Source organism: Sphaeramia orbicularis, chromosome 22 (assembly GCF_902148855.1).
Source record: "Sphaeramia orbicularis chromosome 22, fSphaOr1.1, whole genome shotgun sequence".
NCBI classification, from domain to species: Eukaryota; Metazoa; Chordata; class Actinopteri; order Kurtiformes; family Apogonidae; genus Sphaeramia; species Sphaeramia orbicularis.
Window position 1 is genome coordinate 44,556,063 of NC_043978.1, and position 21,027 is coordinate 44,577,089.

The 21,027-nt window shown below is 39.0% G+C and overlaps 1 protein-coding gene and 1 long non-coding RNA gene across 3 annotated transcripts in view; one reads left to right on the forward strand and one right to left on the reverse strand.

Annotated features, from left to right (window-relative positions):
* Window positions 1–48: 48 nt before the first annotated feature.
* LOC115413949 (uncharacterized) overlaps window positions 49–21,027 on the reverse strand; it is a 23,887-nt gene continuing 2,908 nt past the window's right edge. For both annotated transcript variants that reach the window (XR_003934526.1, XR_003934525.1), the window contains 2 exons: window positions 6,430–6,560; window positions 49–793 (listed from right to left, as the gene is read on the reverse strand). This is a non-coding gene — a long non-coding RNA (uncharacterized LOC115413949). The remainder of the gene's footprint in view (window positions 794–6,429; window positions 6,561–21,027) is intronic.
* Window positions 12,754–21,027, forward strand: part of rin3 (Ras and Rab interactor 3) — a 25,054-nt gene continuing 16,780 nt past the window's right edge. Inside the window, exons 1-2 of the mRNA XM_030127087.1 lie at window positions 12,754–13,128; window positions 17,826–18,408. Of these exons, the coding sequence (XP_029982947.1) occupies window positions 13,094–13,128; window positions 17,826–18,408 (618 nt within the window). The 5' untranslated portion in view covers window positions 12,754–13,093. The remainder of the gene's footprint in view (window positions 13,129–17,825; window positions 18,409–21,027) is intronic.

The following is a 21,027-nucleotide window of genomic DNA, read 5'->3' on the forward strand; positions in this document are numbered from 1 at the left end:
TCCACTCCCCCATCACGCCCTCCCACTCCTCCGTCCCCAGCTCCATGTTTCTCCAGGCAGCAGGAGCTCTTCCTGAAACATCCAGGACGGCTAAGCGGCTTGCCCATGATTGGTCGGACGGCTGAGGGTGGGAGGGATTGGTGGGAGGCACGTGTGAAGTTTGAAGTGTGAATTGTGAAGTCGTTAATATCACTATATCTGAAAAATTTTGTATTCAGAGCAACACATGGCAGCTAGCTTTGAGACAGCCATGGCAAGTTAGAAAATAAAATAAATAAAAAAAATAATATAAATAAGGAGAAATGTCAAACAACTTTTTCAGTTCTGGAAAAAATCCCGAACCATAATGTTTGTGTTTTAATGAGCAGTCAGGGCAACATTGTGATCAAAGTACTTCAGTCTTGCAAAAATATCATCTTGTCAAAAGCTCCATGACTTAAAAACGTGTCCTAGAAATGTTTGGCAATGAAATCCTAAAGTGACAAATATTCCAGCCACATTCTGGAGAAAACAAAAAGATAAGACAAGATATGTCCAGTTTTTTATGTCCACAGGGTTACTGGTGTTAGCTTTTCTTCTCTCCCACTCTCGGGCCGGCTCGACTGCATTTGTATTTATTCTGGCTGTTTATTGTTCTAACTGTGTGTTCAGAGCCAATTAAGTCTTTATCCACTGGAGCGTTTGTCAGTCAGACACATAGCGACAGAAAGACCGAGCACAGTGGATGTAGGACTGAATCCAGTCAAATCGTCTCCTCTCATTCTGGCTGTGTTTGTTGATTACCGTCTTCAGGCTGTGAAAAACAAAGCAAACAACAAAAGATTTCAACAGATGACAGCTTGAAGAAATGTCCCTATGAATATCAAAGTAAAATAAATTTGCATATTCAATATTAGGACGGTATTTCATAATCTCTTGCATGTCCAATTAAAAGGGAAATCCAGTGATTGTTCACATTTTGACCAGTTATTCTTTGCAAGTAGATGACGCAAGTTAAATCTGAAAAAACATGCCATCAAAATATTATTAGCATTGGAAAATATAGGATCTAGGGCAACTTAATAAAAGTTTCACCCTAATTGCAAAAATGCCTCATTAATTTCAACGTAACTCCAAAAGTCTGAATGACACATGACAAACGGCTGAGCAGAAAAGTAGCCCATAGCTGTATTAGGAAAAAAGAACTTCCTCTGTGTATTGATTAGAATATTAGCATTAGTCATGTTAAATGATGCACTCAGTCCAAACAGCACCGACTGAAGGATCTTCATCCATCAGTGGATTATCAGTAAATCTGAGGAGGGAAGCGCACAGGACTAGAAAAGCCTGATGGAATTGACCGAACCTTGGCCTTTTCTAATTTGCAAGGTAAATCATTCATAAACATTGTTTATACATATGCACTCCTACAAAAATAATTATTCTTATTTAGTCTTGTTAATAATATTTTATAATAATATTCTAACAGAGCCAAAAATTCCAATTGAGTACAACAAAAAATAAAAATCATATACTTAAAATATCATGTACTTTATCTAGAATTCTAACTTTTTCGACCCGTGGTTATTTATCTTCACGGTTACTTTGCTAAAACATATATATTAAGATATAGAGATGGATGTCAAATGAAAGAAAAAACCTGATAAGAGTGGTCTCTTTCCGCATGACAGTGGATGAGGACTCATTAAATGGTTCAGTGATTATGAAAATGATGTGAATCATATGTTGTGGCCTTCACTGTCACTAGATCTGAAACCAACTGAACACCAATGGGAGATTGTAGACTGAAATGTCAGACAGTACTCCCCACCTTCATCATCAAATCACCAAATAAGGAACGTATTTGCAATTGGAGAATTGTAGAACCAATAGCCATTGAAGTTGTTCTGGAGGCAGACACTGGCTCAACACATCATAGAAACACTTAAATATTAAATTAATTTGTCAACCATTGGTACAATCTATCAAATATCTGCATAATGTAAAAGAACAGCAGTCAAGATAACAAAAGATAGTCTCCTCCAATGTAAAATTTACTGTTATTCTTCCAAGAAAGAGCTGAGGTGATAAAATAACTACTGATTTTCAACTTTTTGATAAATTATTTTGGCTGTTTCTAAGCATTTTTAGCAGCTGTTTATTTGTGGAACCTAAAAGATAAAAGCTCTTCACGAGGTAACGAAAGATAAAAACCTCAAACAATAAAGCAAAACATTTTCAAGACGGAGAATTGTTAATGCGACAGCCCACACCAAGCAGACTTAAATCCCATGCAAATTCTGTGCCATAAATAAAATCAAGATGACGTCAACATTATTTTCAAAGAATAGTTGAATTTGAAGCATTGTATTGTGTAATAACTGTAAAATCCCAGTTTACGGTCTGAAGCAGCTAGCCAGCTAACTCTTGTCGTATGGGAGGTAATGGTGTTTAGTATGGAGCACAAGCTTCACCAACAACACGAGAAAAGAAGCATTTACAAACACCAGTTTTCGACAACAGAAGCATGGTCTGAGAATCTGATAACCTCAGGTTGACACCGACTGTTTCACCATGAAAACTTAAAGAGCAAATAATCTTTGTAAGTGTTGTCTCTTCTCCCGCATAAAGGAAAAGAGCAGTTTCACACAGCACCAAACATCTTAATACATCTTTCTCACAAGTATTGATGCTACTATCACATACACAATTTGCGCATCTCCCTGATGCCTCGCTAATGAACTGAGTTCTATCAAAGGAGCCCATTGACAGTGAATCGTTCCTCATCTCTCTTTCCCTATCTTTTCAGCTTGACTATGTTCTTAAGCATCCTCTCTGCTCCTCTCCCTCTTCCCCTTCTTTCATCACCGCCACTGCCACCTGCTATATCTACCCCCCCACCCCCCCACCACCGATCAATAGAAAAGTCAGAACCTTATCAACACGGTCACAGTCATTTAAAGCCATCAGTCAGTGCAGCCGCCCGTCGATCAGTCGTCCCGTCCTGGTAACGTGTGTTGTGTCATCCTGCCTCAAATCAGCATCGCGCTCCGTTTGTTTTCTCCTACCGGCATCTCTGCCACTGTCCTCTCTCTCTCTCTCTCTCTCTCTCTCTCTCTCTCTCTCTCTCTCTCTCTCTCTCTCTCTCTCTCTCTCTCTCTCTCTCTTTATCTCTGCCGTTTTTCTTATTCTCTGTCGCTTGTCTCCCTCCCTCACCCTTTCTCCCTCTCTCTCTCTGCTGTGAATCATGCCTTCTGTCAGTGGAAGGTTTTTTTGACAAGCACTCTCTGCCAACCAACACACCAACGCAAACCCTCCTCCTCCACCACCACCACCACCACCTCCTCCTCTCCCTTTCACTCTCTCTCTCCTCTGATTTTTTGTCTCCTCTATTCAGCCTCTCTCTACCTCTTGCTCCCTCCTTCTCCTCCTCTACCTCTCTCTCTTTCGCTCTCTCTCTCTCTCTCTCTCTCTCTCTCTCTCTCTCTCTCTCTCTCTCTCTCTCTCTCTCTCTCTCTCTCTCTATATCTCCCTCCCATTTATACTCCACACAGCTCCGGGGCTTTAAGAGCTTTGGAGCTGCAAAGAGACCAACTTCTCCTCTCCATCTGCCTTTCCCTTTTTCCTCTTTTCCTCCATCTCCTCTATCTTTCTCTGTCATCATCACCTCTGTTTTGCTAACGTTCTCTCTTCCCCTTCTCTCCTTCCTTTCTAGATTTAGTTTGACCTGAGTGGGTTTCCCTTGGGAAATCATCACCACTAGGCATTTTAGAAATGAGGTAACATAGGAGAGAAAGAAGGAAGGACAAATCTATCTATCTATCTATCTATCTATCTATCTATCTATCTATCTATCTATCTATCTATCTATCTATCTATCTATCTATCTATCTATCTATCTATCTATCTGTCTGTCTGTCTGTCTGTCTGTCTGTCTGTCTATCTATCCATCTAATCACTCTTATTTCTATGTTTCAATCTCCCACACATTCTTTTCTTCTCTGGTTCTCTCCATCCCTCTTGTAGCCCTCTCAGTTTGCCCTCTACCTCCCACTCTTCACCTCAGCGTTAATGCAACACGCATCACTGTGGAGGCGTGAGGGAGAGAGAGAAAGACAGGGAAAGAAAGAGTAACAATGTACACTCACGTACTGTACAAGCCTTTTTAAGAGCATCGTCATCAGCAGCATCATTTGACCGTAAACAGCTGCGTGCACCTGGAACAGCAGGATCCTTTTTTTTTTTTTCTTTTTTTTACATTTGTATTATCATTGCAGGGATGTCGGAGTAACATTCAGCTGCATTTTAATGGATTTATTTTTGCCTCCTGTCTGTGTGACTGATAGAAAAGGTAGCTTTTATTTTACATGTTTTGGTGCCCAGAATAAATTGTAAAATGGAGAACTGAGCAAGTAACATGAGCAGCAGCAGCCACTAGCTATGGATGTAGAAATGAGTGCCACCTACGGAAACCCAAATTTCATCTTGAAAATAAATAAGTTCAAGGAAGAAGATGTCATGGTGCTGCCCACATTGTTTGACTGACAAGAGAATATGTGGATCCAGTGAAAAAAAAAAACTTTCAATTATGCAAATCTCTGCAATGCCAGTCAATGAATTTGGGGGATGATGGTTAAAATAAGACCATGTTTAGAAATGTGTAATGTGCATCTAAATATACAGGTTGATAAACAATGAGCATTGAACGGACAGGCCTGCAGGTTTGAATTTTTTTTCCTGATTTCTTCTTTTTTTAGTCTTGCAAGATGTTTGTCAGGGTGTGATGAGCCAAAACGCCATCCATCACTCTGTATTCCACAGTCAGAATCTATACCATATAAGGTGGCTGAGGGAGCCAATGAAATCATGCGATGATCAGTGAATTTATGATGACAGCATTTCTGCCCTGTTCTTCATTATCTCTGTAATGCAACCCGACAGCAACTGCACAAATTTAAATCAATACTACTGTATTTATAGACTCTTATTTCACATTCACTGGCACTACATAGCCCAAAGTGTAATTTTAGGCCTTATCTGTTTTCAGTTTGATGTGCATATGATTATGTTTTGATGAGGACACTCAATACAATGACTGAATGCATCACATATCATGCTGTTCAGATGAAGCACACTTCAACTTTTGCCTTGCTTACAAGTTTGTCACCGTTTTTTTTTAAATCTGCAATTATTTAATCAATACCTCCAGCTCAGTGAGTGGCAGCATCAGATGGCAACAATCACCTGTTTTTCTTGTTTGATTATAACAGTCCCCAACTCTGTTCTCCAATCAGAGCGTCTTGTAGCTTATTCACTCAACATGAGGCATTTTCTACAGACATTTTCATAGAATTTGCTTGACAATAGGCGCATTCATGTGTTACCGTCTTTAAATCAACTATCTTTACTGTTAGTTTGGCTTATTGGAAATGGGTGGGGTAATAATTTGAAGTAACCCATTAGAATTTGCTTGGTGCTTTGTCTGAGTACAGCACTTCTCCTCTGTCAAAGCAGCTTAAAGTTTTATCGTTAGTTAAGCTCAACTTAAATGCCCAGTGTGCAAGTCTTAGGAGGATTTAGTAGGATATAATTGCTGAAATGGAATATTATATTAAAATGTATGCTTTGATTAATGTACAATCACACAAAAATAAGAACCTTAGTGTTGTAGTTTTTATAATGAACCGCTAAGATCCACAGGAGCAGCTCTACCTCCACACCACCCGACATATTAAACCACAGTGTTTCTACAATAACTCCGAACAGACTTATTGTCCCGTCTACAGTTCTGTTTTTAAGAGTGGGCCAGAGTTAATATGCACTTTGCTAAGAAACCCAGAACAAACAATGGCTCTAATGATGGGCTTTGCTCTTTTTTGCAGCCACCATAGGGAGGATGAAGAAGGTAGTCAGTGGCTTGTAATCTCCAACTTCACCACCAGATATTTCTAAATATCACCCAATGAACAAAGTGTTAGTCTGTGTTAGTGCAACATTGAGCTGACCAACCTTCTGCCAAAACTTTACCATAGCATTTGGATCTATCCTGCTAAGGTATAAATAGACAAATGAAAAAATACATTTGAAAGATGATTATTCAAAATCCAAAAGCATTAAAAATCCATCATTTTTTTAATCTCTTAGTTCTCGTGGGAGTTCGTCATAGGGCTGACATAAGCAGATGAACAGTATAAAATATGATAATGATAATTATTACACTTTGGACCCAAACTGTTCACATAATCAGTTTTTCTGAACCGAATCAGTAATACCAGTATGAAACATCAAATCCTCTCTCTACTAATCCAATGAATAGACTAAATAAAATACGTTTGTTTTGTTTTTTTCTTTTTGGGCAATGCAAGCAATCTGCATTAGAATATAAACATATAGCTAAGATGTGATGTGAAGATCATGCAAAAACTGAAACTTTGAAGGTGTGTGCTGTACCATTCACTGTAGTCTTGTTAAAACTGGGCCAGTCTTCGCCAAGATGTTGTATTTGACTGACAGAGACGAAGACTGACTCACACTCCCCGTTATTGAGCTTGTTTTCGATGTGAGCTCAAGTGGTGTTGACTCTGCAAGCGTGAGAGAGAGACAGACACAGGAGTGAAGCAAGCAGAGGCAGGAAGAGAAGATCTCACAGTCATTACATTGTCTGAAAAAAAAGAGTAAGTTTGCCTGCAAATCTGTTGCTGCACAGCTTGGCGTGTCCACACTAGGGCTGCACACTATCATTTTTGAATCACTTTCAACTTGTGCACACCTCTGCAATCTCATCTTTTCATGACAATTCTGCCTGTTTGCATAACCAAACCACCCTTTTCAACAAATGGTAGAACTGCATAACTACGTGACAGTCTGTATTCAGGTAGATGGAGCAGATTTAAAACAGAAATCTAATGTGTGAAATAAAACGCTTCAAAATGAAGCACCAAATGAGCCAAGGACATTGTGGTGAGGACAGAAGTTTTTTCAAAGCCAGTCTGAGAGTGCACAGGGGCTAATGAGATGCTACTCTTGTCTTGCGCTGTATGGTTGTGTGTTGTTTGGTGTGTTGCTGCCATTTTGATGTGTAAACATAAATACACACAGACAAAACCATTAGTTTGAAGGTGTGAGAATTAACAAGCAACGGGATATTTATCAATTCTTGCACTTGGTAATTGTTAAAAACGGGGGTGTTTGTCCTGTTGCGAGAAGTTAATTTGATTCTTATCTTCACAAAGACAATGTATAACACAAAAAATATTAATAACAAAGATGAAAGCGCTGCACAAGAATCATGAGAAAAGCGTGTTTCACATTTTCTCCAGAATCATCCAGCCTCTGTAGGTGTCAGAGGCATGCATCATGTCAGGAATTTATTTCAGAAGGATTTTCTCATTTCGCTTCTGATTTTATTTGTCTGGGATATATATTTCTGTGTTGCTAATGAAGGTAAAACTTCACTTTTATCTTCATCTGCAAGGGGAGGTTAGGCAGTTGCTTTCTCTGACCCTTGAGCCCCCAAGCTTTTGTGAAAACACTTGTTCCCACAGCACTTGAATCCTTTGAGTATTTGCTGCTGCTCACGCCTAATGTATTCAGACATGAATCACCTCTGTAGTGTGATCTTCAGCCGGCCTCAGCCTTTGTTCAGCTCTGACTGCACAGTTGTAGATAAATAGTCGAGAAAGACATGGATGCAATGTGTTTCAAAATGGAAGGGTCATTATTCACTGTATTCACATTACCAGCCCTTCTGTCATAGACTCTAAATGTGATCAGTTTCCTTTTATCACTTTATAAACAGTATATGAATATTTAATTAACATTTAATCAGACTGTAATGTAGTTGGAGTTGGAGGGCCGATTAAATATATGAGAAGTTAGAGTTTAAAGCTCGAATGTGTTGTTTCTATTCACATCTAGTCATAATTGCAAAACACTGAATATCCTCATACTAATATACAGTGGCCACCAAAAAAAAGTCCCTCATTAGAGGCAGTGTTTGTTCCATCCATTCTCTGCTTTTTCTGGGCTTTTCATTTAAACTCTGCTCCAGACTTTGACATAGTAGGTGGCGGTGGTGCAGTAATGCTGGATACCACCCACTCCAAAATGGAAAAAAAGGTGAAGAGGAAGTTCATTCTAAACTACTTTAGAAACATATTGGTGTAACATGGAGATGACCCACTCCCACTCATTCAAATACGAACAATTCTAGTTTTTTGTGTGATTTTGCAGCAATGAAAACATAATTATGAATATGAAATCTGACACATTAGGCCTGTAAAATGTTCTCACAGCTCATCTAGTTTGTAATAACATGCAGCTTTATATATGAACTCAGTGACTGTGTTGTATCAAGATGACCATGAGACCCAGATAATACTGTATTGGATAAATATGATGGTATTTAGTTTTACAGTGACAGCTTTAATATGTCCATGGTCATACATCTGCAGGATCAAACCTCATTCTGAAAGAGCACACAGCTGCTCCTCTCAATCACTACCCCTCATTTATTGTCATTGGTAAAGAATGCTGAAAGACTGTGGCATCCTGCAGACGGTATCCGCAAAACAAATGAATCACCTCGACCAAATGTTCAGTCTGTGCTTCGGCTAAAGCACAACAGTGGCAGCTGTGTGTGGAAGTCCAAAAAAAATGATAAAATGCTGCAAATAAAATGATAAAATACAAAACATAGAAGGACCACAGTAGGCTTCTGGTGCAGCATATGGTGCCCTGTAACTGACACAAATACCACAAATCACATTTTCACAGGAAGAGCAGAAAGCTTGCCAAGTAGAGCAGAGTCCTACAAGAAACGTGGCTTAAAATTACAATTATGTACAGTAAATAAATTCTCATATAAGAACTGGGGCTGCACGATTTTGACCAAAAATAAAATCCTGATTTTTTTTCTTCTAAACACTCAGTTTTCGATTTTTGGTAAAACCACAAAAGACAATAAAAGTTGTCATGTCGTTTTCATGAGCAGCCCGCAAGGCAAGGCACTGCTTCCCACCTCAAATCTGAGATGGTATCACGGAATCCCCAAAAATTCTGTGATGGGCCCACAGAAGTTATACCAATGTAAGTCAGTGACAAGCATCAGTCATGCGTGCGTGGAGCATGTAAGATGAATAATCCCCATGCGATTATATTTAAATTGGGGGATCCATGCATGGACCACGGCTTACATTGGTATCACTACTGCAGACCCATCACAGATTTAAGGTTTGTGGTCATTACAGGGAGTTCTGTGAAAGATCACACTCACAGATAGGAGGAGGAGCCTACGGTAGCCCGCTGGCGCACGACCTGGAGGCACAAGAGAGATGAAATCGATTTGACGACTTCCCTTTTTTAAAAATCGTCCTAATTAAAAAATCCGATTTCGATTTAAAATTGATTAATCGTGCAGCCCTAATCAGAGCTTTGTAATGTTGAATATTTTTTACCATCTTTTGACTGCCAAAGACTGACATACTTGTTGTAAAAGTAATTGTGGTCATTATTCATGTAGAGTTAGTTAAATTTTACAGTTAAAGTTGCACTAATATGTCTATTTAGCGGATTGTTTTCCTTTTATAGTCCACACTTTTACGAGTTTAAGTTTTCTAGTTTTTCAGAAGTTGTGGGGACCAATATAGACCTAAAAGCAGAATAAATATTCAGCTCAAAAGCAAACAAAACCCATATTAATAAGGTTGATGTATATGGTTAACTGTTTGTTAACGATTTTCCTTGGTGATAAGCATAAAGTTATGATTATTTACTTGGAATGATCCCATTTCTGCTGTTTGACACTGTAGATGTTGTTAACTTAATTTGTCTTTGGGCATCATACTCTCATTATTGCTCCCATTTTCAACTACAGCTGTTAAACCACACACTATATATAGGTGAAAGTAACCAGTCCAGTTTTTTTTAGAGCTATTTTGATGACAGAAGTTTAGTTGTGGCCATCTTGGTTTGTTGGAGCCAGAAATTACCATATTTGGGTGAAAGATGTTGAGTTGGGTTAGCGTAAGGCTGAAGTGCTAACTCAAAAGTGTAGCTCAACAGGGGAGCAAAATAGCTACACAACTATATGGAACTGCAATATCACCTATTGGTTTCTGATCTGCCATTTTGAAGCCTGTAGTTTGCAATTTTGAAGTGACCGTATTTGGACAAAAGGGGCACAACTGCAGGAGCCAGTTAGCACTCTGTAATAAAGTCTTTTTCATAGTCCTGTTAGTGGAACCTATTAACTACTGCTGCATTCCAGGCAACCTGTAACCTGTGTTTTTCCAACCTTCTACCAGTGAAAATGCACTGGAATGGCAGTTAAAGCTGTGACTTCCCACCTGTGAACTCTTACTAGATCGATGTACTCCCAGTTCCGCACTCTGACGTCACATAGCCCGTGAAACTACAATGGCAGCTCCTGTGGATGCGGTATTTATGCAAGTTGTCTATTAAAACAAGGTATTGCTCTAATGTTATTTATCCGTAAATGTTCTGCATAATCAACGGGTACTCTATCGTTAGCTAGTTTTCAGTCCATTGAAGTGCAAGAATAAATTAACACAAAATATGTATCCAAATATACAAATAACATAAAAAGTATAACAGCTTCTCTTGTGTTATGCACCATTTTTCCTCCTCTGTTTCCCTCAAATAAGCAAGGAGCAAGCACTTCTAGCGATAGAAATGATTGCAAATGGGCATAAGCCATGTACAGTCCGCCATGCTGGTTTGTTTACATATAGCTACCATAGTTCCTTGCCCTCAGGCAGTTTGGCATGACTTGCCTGGAATGCTACAAAGTCATGAGTCGTGGCTTGAAGTCGTGACTTACGGGCTCTAAAACCTGCCTGAAACGCAGCATAAAACTACAGAGGAACTGTGTGTTTTAGAAAGTAAACAGACACTTCAAAAGTATGACTTGGCAGAAAAATGAGCTGTCATACAGACTTGTCAATTAAAGCCTGAAACTGCAGACTTCAAAGCTTTGTAGTTTTACTGAGATTTGATTCACTGAGGAAAAATTTAAAGATGGACCACCAGATCACTTAAAGGTTCCAAATTAAAGAAATGAGGCTGTAATGAGTTGTGGAAAAATTATTAGTGTTTTTAGAGAGAAGTTTGATATAAATCTATGGGAACTAGAGTTCTTTGGAAACAAGCTCAGTGATATTACAACTGTAGGATACGTAAACATCAGCTTCATTTTGGAGACATGACCCTTTCCCTCGGTACCCAAACAGTCAACATCAAGGCCTTTTATTGGCCCCTAAATCTTTTAATGGGGAAAATTTTAGAGATGGTCTCTTGTAAAAAATTCTTGATTCAGTGTTCCATTAGTGTTTTTAATGTAATTCTATGGCTGCCTGGCTTTTTGGAGACACCATCTAGTGGTTGCCAGCAGTATTACACTTTGTGATTTTTTTTTTTTTTTTTTTAGCTCACTTTCAAAGTCCTTCCCCCTTGGTTTAAATGGGTTACTTAACCAACAGTTGATAAAATCAGCAGACTCCTGTATTAAGTACCAGATATTTTTCTCATGTACTTTTATAGAGTAAAACAACATTCAAAAGCAGTGGGAATATTGGACTTATGGTCATAAATGCGTGAAAAAATGGCTGTGTTTCTACTTATGTCTTCTAAATTGTCTGGTTTATTTAATGGAGCCTTGATCAGTAAAACCAGGCTTTAGTTGAGCAATACAGATCAGCTTTGATTGACAGATTGATAAAAATATCATAACCTAGATGGTCCTTTTAGTCTAATTATGGACAGAAATGTCCATGTTAGACCACCACCATAGTTACCACCATGTAACCATGGAGTGAAATGTTCTGTACAGTAGCTCCCTCCAGTGGTTGCTCACCACCAGCTCCACACCTGGTCACCACATTCAGCTGAGCAGAAGAGTATTACAGGAGATTGTGCAGAGTCAAAACATGCATGTCCACTGGTGTTTGTACAGGAAGCAGCTGCACAGTCAGTGTCGCTTGGCTGCATTATGACTGAATGTGTTGGTTTCAGACCACAGAACAAACATGAACCTGAGCATGGAAAGACTTTACAGTAAATGACACTCGAGTAGAACAGGAGCTGATGTTACTTTAGCTTAAACTGATAGTTTTAAAAGAAAATGCAGAAAATTGATGTTGACTTGATGAATGCATACAAATTCATGGAGAATGGATTCAAGACCATGCTTTTCTGTCCACTTTTGACTATTTTCATGCTCTCAAACTTAAAAGAATGTGTTTCCTCAGGGTAGGAAAACCTTACATGGCCTTTATGACTTTGAAAGGCGTACTCTGTTGGATCAGTGCAGTCATAACTCGGAAAATCCCAAGAGGAGAAGAAAATCATTATAAATGAGAGAGGAGATAAGCATCAGTGAGGAGATTTTTAAGTGAAAAGAAAAAAAAAAAACTTCAAAAGTAACTTTAATTAAAACAGAAAAAACACATGAGAGAGGTAAAACTAGGCAGGAAGAGAAATGGAAAATATTGAGGAGTTGGTAAAAGAAGTGCTGCTTTGAGGGAAATGTGAAGTTGTGCATTCCACTGTTTGAGCTGGGGTAGCATCTGGAAATCTTTAAAGCAGAGGGGAGGGGCTAAAGAAGGAAAGGAGGAGGTGGCATAAGGAGCATCTGCTGAATATTTAGAATCTGAGAAGGAGTCGTGTTACTGTTTCTGGATTTTAGAAACAATGAAAAGTGTTTAGTCTTTTAAGTGGTTATTAAAAGATAAACAGTAAAGTTAGGTGTATCAGCAGAAAGTTGTGAGTGCAGAAAAAGACAAAGAAGCTGTAAAAGAGCACGTCATTAAAAAGAAAAAAAAAGAAGATAGAAAGAGCAGAGGAAGTCTGACCAGAGGGCTCGGCCTCTTCCTGCCTGACAGTCAGCTCAGGAAGTCAAGACAGAATCAGCAGAGGGAGGGCTGACACACACAGAAAAAGATTTTCCCTTTGCCTTTTCGTTTTTTCCTTATTCAGTCCTGCTCTGTGCAACAGGAGGAAGAGAAAAGGGGGGAGCCAGAGAAGAGGCGGGGTCTTCGATGGAGCTGCGAGACACTGAGAGTGACTGAGAGCAGTCCAGTACTCAATCTGCGGAGATATGATGGAAGTCAGCGTTGTTTCCCAAGACACAGGGTGAGTTTGAGAGGTCTGCAGTTGTATGTGGATCAAGTACAGAGGAAAATACAATGCAGGAAGTGTACTCTGTTGAAACAGGGGAGGGGGGGTTGTAACCGTTGAAGTGAGGAGGAGGGGGAGTCGGGGGTCGAAAGTCAAAGAGAGCCAGAGCAGGAAAAACAGATGTGATGACTCACTAATATATAGGTCAGTGGCTAGTTTTTGTCAGACGTGAAGGCCTGATTTCATGTCACTTCAACAAATCACATTCCTAATTCTGACCTAATGAATATTATTGGTTTTCTTATATGTGGAGCTTGTTTGTTCACACGTATGGAGTTTATATGAAGGAATGCGTAGCTGAAAGTTGAAAAAGCAGATGAGACCGTTATGAAGGTTCGTGGGAATTCCTAGCATGTTTTCCTCTAAATGTAAGCAGCTAATGGTTGGAACATCACATGAAAGTTTGCAGTTTTACACTTTCAACTCCAACCCCAAGCCTTGATGCACTTGGTTGAACAGCCTCACATCTTAAAAAGAGTATTTCAATATTAATATGATTTTAACGCTGTGATTTTCATTGTCATTTATACCACACATCTGTTTATTTATATGGGCTCAGTAGATGAGACTTTTCCCAGTATGACCCTATTATGTTTCTGGAGATACTTAGATATGTTTCCCAATCTCTTTGCTAACTAGCGTTTTTTTTTTTTTTTTTTTTTTTTCAATTTTGCTTTTTAGCTGACCTGACAGTTATTTTTTTTGAGCCATAGACAGCAGGACTCCTGGGGTGTGTTCTATGTTTAGTCATGTGATTTCTTAAAATTTCACAGTAATCTCGCTTACACATTGAAATGAATATAAGAATAACAGAAAAGGTGTTTATTTCTACAATGGGCCTATTTTGTAATGAAAAATATAAAGCAGTCAGTTTAACCCTATTTTATAATAACATGTAATTTCCTCAATAGCCTTGCATATTTGTGTTATTTTTGGACATGTGTTCCTTAAACGTCTGCCGTCAACCTTTTTTTTTTTGTTGTTGTTTATATATGTATTTAAATGAATATGGTCACAACATCCTGCTTCAAAGAAAGTTTCCTCTTCACTTGTTTTTCGACAGACCTGAGTTCACATCAGGACTGCTGGAAAGGCCAGATTCCAGTGAAAAGTAACGATGATGTCATTGAATTATTGTAGTGAACATTTTTCTACATGATGGTTAAACTAAGTTTAATTTAAGGGCAGAAATCTCAGAGACAGATAAAACTTGGACATATACAGTATGTACATATATTTTTTGTAAGTTACTCATCTATTAATACCTTTAATAGAGTTCATTTAAAGGGTCATATTTTGCTAAACCCACTTTTATTAGTCTTTGGTTCATTTATCTGTGTATTTGGGGATCCTAATAGTTCAAAAAGTTTGAATTTGAACCCTCCAGGTGCTGCAAAGCTATCTTTACATTCATTTTGGCAAAAATGTAGTGGATTTCTACAACCCGTTTTTATTCCTGCTCAATTTGTTAAGTCTGTAACTAGTTACGTCATGACATTTGCACATATAAGGTCAAGACTTTCAACAAACATTTCTCTGAGTATGCCATAATTGTTTGTCAGGAGCAGCAGTTGTAGTCCATACTGAAAATATGTTCAAACTTCAAGATGATTACCTAAAATGTTCAGTTGTTGATTGAACGATACAGAGCAGTACAGCCAACAGCCTGGATGGGGTGGGATGTGAAGTGGCTCATTTGCATTTAAAGGGCCAGTGCTCAAAATGACCTTTCTGGTGTCATTACTCAGAAATAGGTTTGAAGATGGACCTGTGGAGTTGAGTTAATGAAGAATTCAGACCCAAGCATAGCATTTACAGTTTATGTAGACCACAGGGAAATGTTTTAGAATGCATAATTCCATTTAAAAAAAGCAAAATATCACTCCTTTAAAAGCATGAAACTGACTGAATGGAGGGTACTAAATCTTCAAAACATCAAGTATTGCATGTTTAGTTCTCTTCCAAAACTAATATTTACTGCATACTAGTTCTTAGGGCCCAGGTGAATCACAGGATTGATTGTAGTGGTTTTCAGCTTGGACACACATCTCCGCTACAAGTATAAAGGCAGAGGAAGTAGGAGCTCAAAGGCCACACGTAGCACATTAGATCATGTTTGCAATGCAAGACAATGTTTGCGAACAAGACACTGTAACTAGTGTTAGCGTGCTCTGCTATGCAGGGGGAAAAAAAGGAAACAATGAATTTCTCACAAAACCACTATATGAAGCCAGTATTGGCCTGATATGAACTAATCGTTTCCTCATTTTTACATTTTTACCTGATGCAGCTGAACAGATTGAATGGAACAGAATGAACCCAAAGCCATGTGAACACACTGCAAAATCTAAAGCAGCGCAAGGGAGACATTGAACAAATAGAGCTCATGCTGGTGTATACAATATGTCAGTACTATTTAAGTAAAACCACCAGACCACAAGAATGGTGTTCACTGCCTCTCGCTAGTTGTAGTGCCATTCGTATTAGACATGTTTAATCCAAATAGCTTTGGCACTTTAGCATGTTGATTTCTAATATGAAAAAGGTAAGAACAACTTTTCCTGGCAGCAGTTATCAGTGGGGGAAGAAGTATTCAGGTCTCTCAATGAAGTAAAAGTACTATGAAAGTACTGCACTAAAGTTAAAGTAAAAGTATGCCAATGAAAAGTACTTAAAGTATGAAAAGAACAAGTCGCGCAACACATCGGTCTGTTGTAGTGTTTTACTGTGAATCCATAAAGACCCAAACATCCACCAGTGACCAAAACCATGCAATGATGTAAACTGATTAATACCTGTTGATTCATTAATCCTATCAATACATGTAAATAATTGGTGTAAAATGCAGTTTGTCACCTTTTCATGGTCGTCAGATATGACCCATTTGGATGTTCAGAGGCTCCGTAGTGAACGTGGAAACACTGTCATCTTCTGCAACATTGATCCACCAGTAAAACCCATAGAGTCTGATAAATGACAATGGTTGTAGATCCATATTTTTATGTTCAGTTATTGATATCTTTGCTGAAAAAGTCACTTTTTCTTCAGTTTTCTCAGTTTTTAAAAAATATAAACCCTCAACTTTAATTTGAGCTATTATGAACATCTACATGATCAGTAAATTAGACAGAGGAAAATACCTGATTTTCACTGAAAAATGCAAAATACAGAGGATAATATCATAATGAATGGTGATAAATCACTTAGTAAAGGTTAAATGGGGAGAAAAATTCATTTGGGAACTGCCACAGAGGTAACATTGGGTCTTTATGGGTTAAAATTACTGCTATGTTCATGTATATGCTGTATTTCACTGCTGTAGATGTTCATGGCTGAGCTCATTTGACGTACTTTATAAAACTAATTGTTTAATCTAAAGCAATGCATCAAACTCTCCAAGATCACTCCATTCTATGAGAACTATGTATTTGTGAAAAGTCAACTTTTTCACAAAAACATCCGTCGTCAGTGCTTCCGTACATTCCACCGCTGGTAATCATTCATTCTGACCTGGTAGAGAATGTCTTCTTATATTTGCTCACCACATGAGTCAAACTCAAACTGAGACCAGGCATAAACAAATCCTTCTGCTGTTATTTCAATCCCTGACCTTCATGGCAGGAATCTAAACTAAAGGTCAACACACAGCAGTTTTAGTTAAGCAATATTTTAGAGCTTATAAAGGCACTAAAATGTTTACAAATCATAAAAGAAACAACACTGGTATGATTGTGATTTACATGACTCAATGTATTTTTCTACAATATTTAGCCTTAATGGCTAATTTCCATATATCTAAGTCATATTTTTGGCCATGTTGAGATCTGGGAAACTTTACTCCTCTAAAACTGCTACTTCATTTTGCATCATTGGCTATGATCTGAAAAAATATAACTTAGGCAATTATGCTATGAGGCTAATATGATGGTTCATGTGATCTAAGATATATTATGAGTTAGCTGGATTCAGTATGTGTCTGTAGAGTAAAACAGTGGTGTTGCTGTGTCTTGTTATTTCTTCTCTTTCCTTTGGTCCAGCCCATCAGAGAACAGCTGTCAATTATTTAGACTACAAGCAAAGTGTAACCACTCCCATTTTACTGTAATTCAACTTGTTTTGAGGAAATGCAAATGAATGAATGACAGTTACCAGTGTTGAGTATTGCTGTGAGGTTTACACTGCCTGCTTTAAAGCTGTTTTTTTTTTTTACTTTTCAGTTATTGTCTAGTTAGAAAAGTGATCAGAAAGATTGTACAATGACTTTCACTTTGCATGTTTGCATCTCACCTAATCCAGAATATCATCAGACACAAAAGGGGCCTTTAAATTATAGCCCTTTGCAATTATATAATTGCACAGCCTGTGATTGCAACTTAATTAATTGTGCAGCTCAGTCAAGTCATAATTAAATGTAATGAGTTACCGTACTCACAGGAGTGTTAAGTTTTACGTTTATGTGCTGTATCGCTGTGCAGCTTTACGATGGTGGTCTGAAAAGGCCTGATGAAAATCTATGTGCATCTGAAACCTTGGTTTTCCTGTTCCTGCCTTGTTTGATTTTTGACTTAACACCTGTAAGATACTTTTCGATATCTGTACAGTTACACCTTGTTCATCCCTCACCTTCACCCTTTTCCTTTTCCCATTTACAGCCAAACCAGCCCTCTGACAGGATCTCCGGACACTCTAGTCACTCCCTCTCCTGCCTCCCTCCCTCCATCTTCTCCCATCTCTCCCCCTCCCCAGCCCTCCTCCTCATCCCATCCCCCAACTCGGCCATTACGCCCCAGGCCACCACCCCCGACTGTGAAATCCTCCTCCCAGCTCCCCTCCCGACCTCCTCTGCCTCCAGCCACCCCTCCGTCCCTCCCTCCTCCGCTCCCCCCCACCTCCAAGTCGGCTCCTCCTGTCTCCCTCAACCCTCCGTCAACTCTTCCTCCCCCTCTCACCCCGACTCCTGCCTCCCCTTCAGCCCCGGTTTCTCTCCCACAAACCCCCTCTGATGTAACCCCATCTTCTCCTCTTCCTCCCCCTTTATCTCCGACAGCCGCATCTTCTTCCTCCTCTTCGACCCCCTTTCTTCCTCCCATTTCTGTCCCATCTATCCCTCCATCTTCTCCAACTCCTGCAGTTCTGAGTCCTATAGACCGGCTGATTGGGACATCCTCAGTATGGCAGCCCAAAGGTCTCAACCAAGACCAAGCAACAAGTATTATGGAGAAAGAGAAAGCCGGGGTAAGATACACACTCTGACAAAAACATCTTCATGGTCAGAAACAACAGTAGGAGTAACAGCTCAAACAAAAACACAGATAAAAAGTAGCACCAGCTTTCTGCTTTATACTTTTGAGCACCATTGTGGCAATTTGTTCTTCTCATTCTGTTATTTTTACAGTGGTTGACTTCAAGAACGTTTTTTTGTCTTTCTGCATAGTCAGATCTATCTCCACATTTCATTAGCCCCGTGTCAGTGCTCTAGACAGGTCTGACACCCTCCACTACTGCTCTGGAATGGGACTAGAAGTTCTCTGGGCTGCTTGGCTAGTTCTGAGGTGGTGCTGTGAAAGTCAATTAGCAAAGTAGTGTCAGTAGAGAAGTGGAACGAGGGAGGAAGTGTGTTGCGGTATTAAAATAACTGAAACCCCACAAAAGACAACAGCACAGAAAAAGACATGCCTTTGTCAAAACTTTCCATTTTTAGGGGTATAACTTCAGCTTGGAGGGTGGTGTTCTTTTGTGCAGTGAGGGGGACTTGCAGGTAGTGGAGGGAAGGAGAACAACAATCCTGCCACTGCTGATAGAAATATTCACCCATATTCCATCAAAGTACATGCAGTGAGCCAGGCTAATATTCGAGTTTAAGTGAGAGAACTTAAAGGGCACCTGTTGTGAATTCTCATTGCTAGCTATCTCAAAAGATCACGTATAATACAAGCGGTTCCGTCTGGTAACTTACGTTGTCAAGTACATACAAGTACTAAGTCATTGCTCCGACAGTAAGTCATGGTCGGAGACATGTTGCCTCCTTCACAGGCTGTTCCAGCACCGGTAGTGATGCAGACTCATTGTTTTGTCTGATTACCTGGGCTGAGATGGACTAATCACTGACCCCGAGCAGCAGACACCAATCTAAGATGACACATTATCGGCCATTATCGTTTCTAGGACAATGGTGGAGTGCAAAGCTTTCGGCTGCACAAACAGGAAGTGCGAACATGGGCTTTAACTCAATCTTGCTCACTGACTGCTGCTTGTTTACTCACACTCATCAACCAGAATCAACAACAGGTACATCACTTACGTCTGGCAATGGCTGCTCCCCACAGGTGCTACCCCTGCATGTAATTCACATCATAAAAAGGTCCAGTGTGGAGAATATATTTCAATTTTTTACTGAATTTGCGCCGGTCTTTCTTATACGTAATACACAAAGCACAAATAGTGTCATAAGTATGACCAGTACAGGTACACTTAAAGGGTATTGTGTCACTGCTTCTTCTTGGTAATGGTGAGAATAACATGAACGCTAGTGGATTTATTAAAGGTTTAATGTGTAATATTTACTGACATATAGTAGAGATAATAACATGAAAGTTGTTTTGTCTATCTGGACCTTTTAGTTAAGGGGACATTATCTCTAGTCCACACTCTGTAGATATAATTGGCTCATTCTAAGGTCAAGAAAACACAATCATTTTTATTTCAAGGTCATTATACAATACTGAAAAGACAATTATATTCCATTGTTAACATCATACTTATCATCCTAAATCTCCTTTGAGTCGTCCACAGTGGACCTCCATAGTGAATCACTGTTGAATCATTATCATCGTATGAATCATACTTAGATAATGATACATGATGATGAAGATGAGGGAAAGAAGAAATGCAAAGCAAAAAATATCCCAAAATTTCTCATCATTGTCTTCATCATCATCATCATCATCATGTTTTCCCTTGGCTCTCCTGCAGTTTTTAGACAGGAGTGTTTCTGCCTTTTTACATTACTATTGAAATAGAGGTGAGAGCAGTGTGCAGCAAGTGAAATGATAAGCCTTAAATGTGTCAGTAGGTCTGTTTTTCCATAGTGGAAATGGCCAGGGGTCACATTTTGTGATGCAAACCACATTCTTACATGACGTCAATGTTTACCCCACAGAAATGAGATTCAGTATTGTTATCCACCTCGCTAAAAGGAAGCAAAGCACACATCCCAAAGACTGTTATATTAAACAAACAGTTAATGGGTGTTACCTTGGGGTTTGTAGGCATTTCTCATAATTTTTGTAACATTTGACAGATCGACAGATAATTTTAATAGGGAAAATAATTGGCAGATTAAACCGCTACTGTTTCTTGCCTCAGAGCGTTTTTTTGTGCTTTGGCGGCGCTCTGTTTTTGGCAGATTGGCAGCCGTTATCTATTATTAGTGTCGCAGCTTCTGTTGTTATTGAACTAATTGAATCACCATCTCTAAAGTACATGCAGAGATTGAAGGGAATTTATTGTTTATTGACAAATGACTTTGACCAGGCAAGTCAATGAAGCTGATATCTCCAAATATATGTGAATATATTTCAACTAACCTATCGCTAACAAACATCTGTTCAGGTGAGAACATGAGGTCTCACATTAACGAGCTTCATCTTTCACTGTCAGCCTGGGAATATTTTAGCTGTTATTTTCTGTTGTCATATACCAGCTGAAGTAGTAGCCTCTGTTTTCTTTAAGGAATCCCCCAACTAGTGACACAGAAAAATACTCTGCTGAAGATTAGCTGAAAATGTCCTGGTATAAATCATGTCCTAATATAAGAATGTGGGTTCTAAAAATACTGTACAAGTATCAGGGCAT